The sequence below is a fragment of the Octopus bimaculoides genome, chromosome 29, assembly GCF_001194135.2.
Source record: "Octopus bimaculoides isolate UCB-OBI-ISO-001 chromosome 29, ASM119413v2, whole genome shotgun sequence".
NCBI lineage: Eukaryota > Metazoa > Mollusca > Cephalopoda > Octopoda > Octopodidae > Octopus > Octopus bimaculoides.
The window spans coordinates 10,847,514-10,849,392 of record NC_069009.1 but is presented as its reverse complement, the minus strand read 5'-3'; the positions used below and the strand labels follow the sequence as shown (position 1 = coordinate 10,849,392).

At 36.1% G+C, this 1,879-nt stretch overlaps 1 protein-coding gene across 1 annotated transcript in view; it reads right to left on the bottom strand.

The window, feature by feature from the left end:
* The window catches only part of LOC106869292 (toll-like receptor 3), a 353,412-nt gene that overhangs the window by 256,829 nt on the left and 94,704 nt on the right, over positions 1-1,879 (bottom strand). The window contains exon 36 of the mRNA XM_052978036.1: positions 357-428. Within this exon, the coding sequence (XP_052833996.1) occupies positions 357-428 (72 nt within the window). The remainder of the gene's footprint in view (positions 1-356; positions 429-1,879) is intronic.

Genomic DNA, 1,879 nt, shown 5'->3' with positions numbered 1-1,879 from the left:
TATATATATATATATATATATATATATGAACACATGCGTGTTCGTATGAATATATGATATTGAAGATGATGATGCTGGTGATGCTTTTGTTGGCGATGATGAGGATGATGGCCTCCGTAAAGTATCGCACCCTCATATGTCCCAACTGTTAGGAATAGGCACACATTCACATCCACAGTTACTCATAAACAATGACACACACCACTGGAGACAGAGTGATAAATAGAGAGAGATAGAGAAAGAGAGATAGTATAACGAAGGACGAGTGGGGGAGCTTAAAATGAAATATGGCCATCATTACATATTTAGAAATATATCTTCAATGAAATACTATAAACATGAATTATTAAACTTACAAAGTTGTTAAGCTGGAAAGATATTGGAATAGTTCTGCTGTGATTTTCTTCATATCATTACCACCCAGATTCCTGTAAAAGAAAATTTGGATCGTGTATGGATCAGATTTGTGAGAGAATATTAAATATCATGTCCAAACAATCAGATGATGGGAGAGATGGAGAGTAGATTATGATGATGATGAGTCGGGTGACGATTATAGGGATTAGCATGTTTATGTGATGAAAAATATGATATTGAAGATGTTGGCGTTGGTCTTGATGCTTCTGTTGGCGATGATGATGATGGCCTTGAAGATTGTGCATCCGACAATGCTTTATCATAATGAGTGATGTTGACGATGAAAACCGAGTTACTGAAGTTTACGTTGTTAATGGTCGATAAATATGAAAATCATGACGAAAACTGTAAACCATGATGATGACAAAAACGAAGACATAATTAACGATGCGGTGGTTGTGATGCGAATCGTTCGGATATTCGAGAGATAGAAAAAAATAGCAACAGATAGAGAAATAATAAATTATGAAGAAATAAAAGAGGGAAAATGAAAGACACTGAAAAATGGAGGAGGAGGAGGATTACGAAAAGAAGAAGTAAGAGAAGTAGAAGAAGAAGAAGAAGAAGAAGAAGAAGAAGAAGAAGAAAGAAGAAGAAGAAGAAGAAGAAGAAGAAGAAGAAGAAGAAGAAGAAGAAGAAGAAGAAGAAGAAGAAGAAGAAGAAGAAGAAGAAGAAGAAGAAGAAAGACGAATGAAAAGAGGAGGTGATTGATGACCGACAAAAATAAGAAGGTATCCTGTTACACTCACTCATAATTAGTGATGGACTCCACAGACAGGAACGCTCTTACACAGATAAAGTTATACAGATGCAATCAAACACACACACCAACCCCCGCACACTCACATTCACTCATACTCACTTTGGCACAGAATGAATATCACAAGGGAGACAATCCTTCACAAATTCGTAATCGGTGTTGAAATCGCCCTCTTGCAGCCCCTATCAACTAAATGCAGGAGCACTACTACTACTACTACTACTACTACTACTACTACTACTACTACTACTACTTCTACTACTACTACTACTACTACTACTACTACTTCTACTACTACGACTACTACTACTACTTCTACTACTACTACTACTACTACTTCTACTACTACTACTACTACTACTACTACTACTACTACTACTACTACTACTCGCAGTAGTAGTAGTAGTAGTATTTGCAGTTTTAGCAGAGGTTCGTGCCGTTCTTGCATCTGCTTCTTTGTTGTTGTAGATGAAGAATAAAGATAAGGTGGTGGGGAATGAAGGTAGAAGTAATGAGATGTGATCGGCAGGTAAACAGCAAACATGCCATGCCGACTGAATTACACACATATGTTGAAGCATTCGCGTACAATCACACCCACACCCACCCCAACCCACAAACATATACATACGTAAGTATACATATATATGATATTATATGTATATATATATATACATATATATATATATATATATATATATA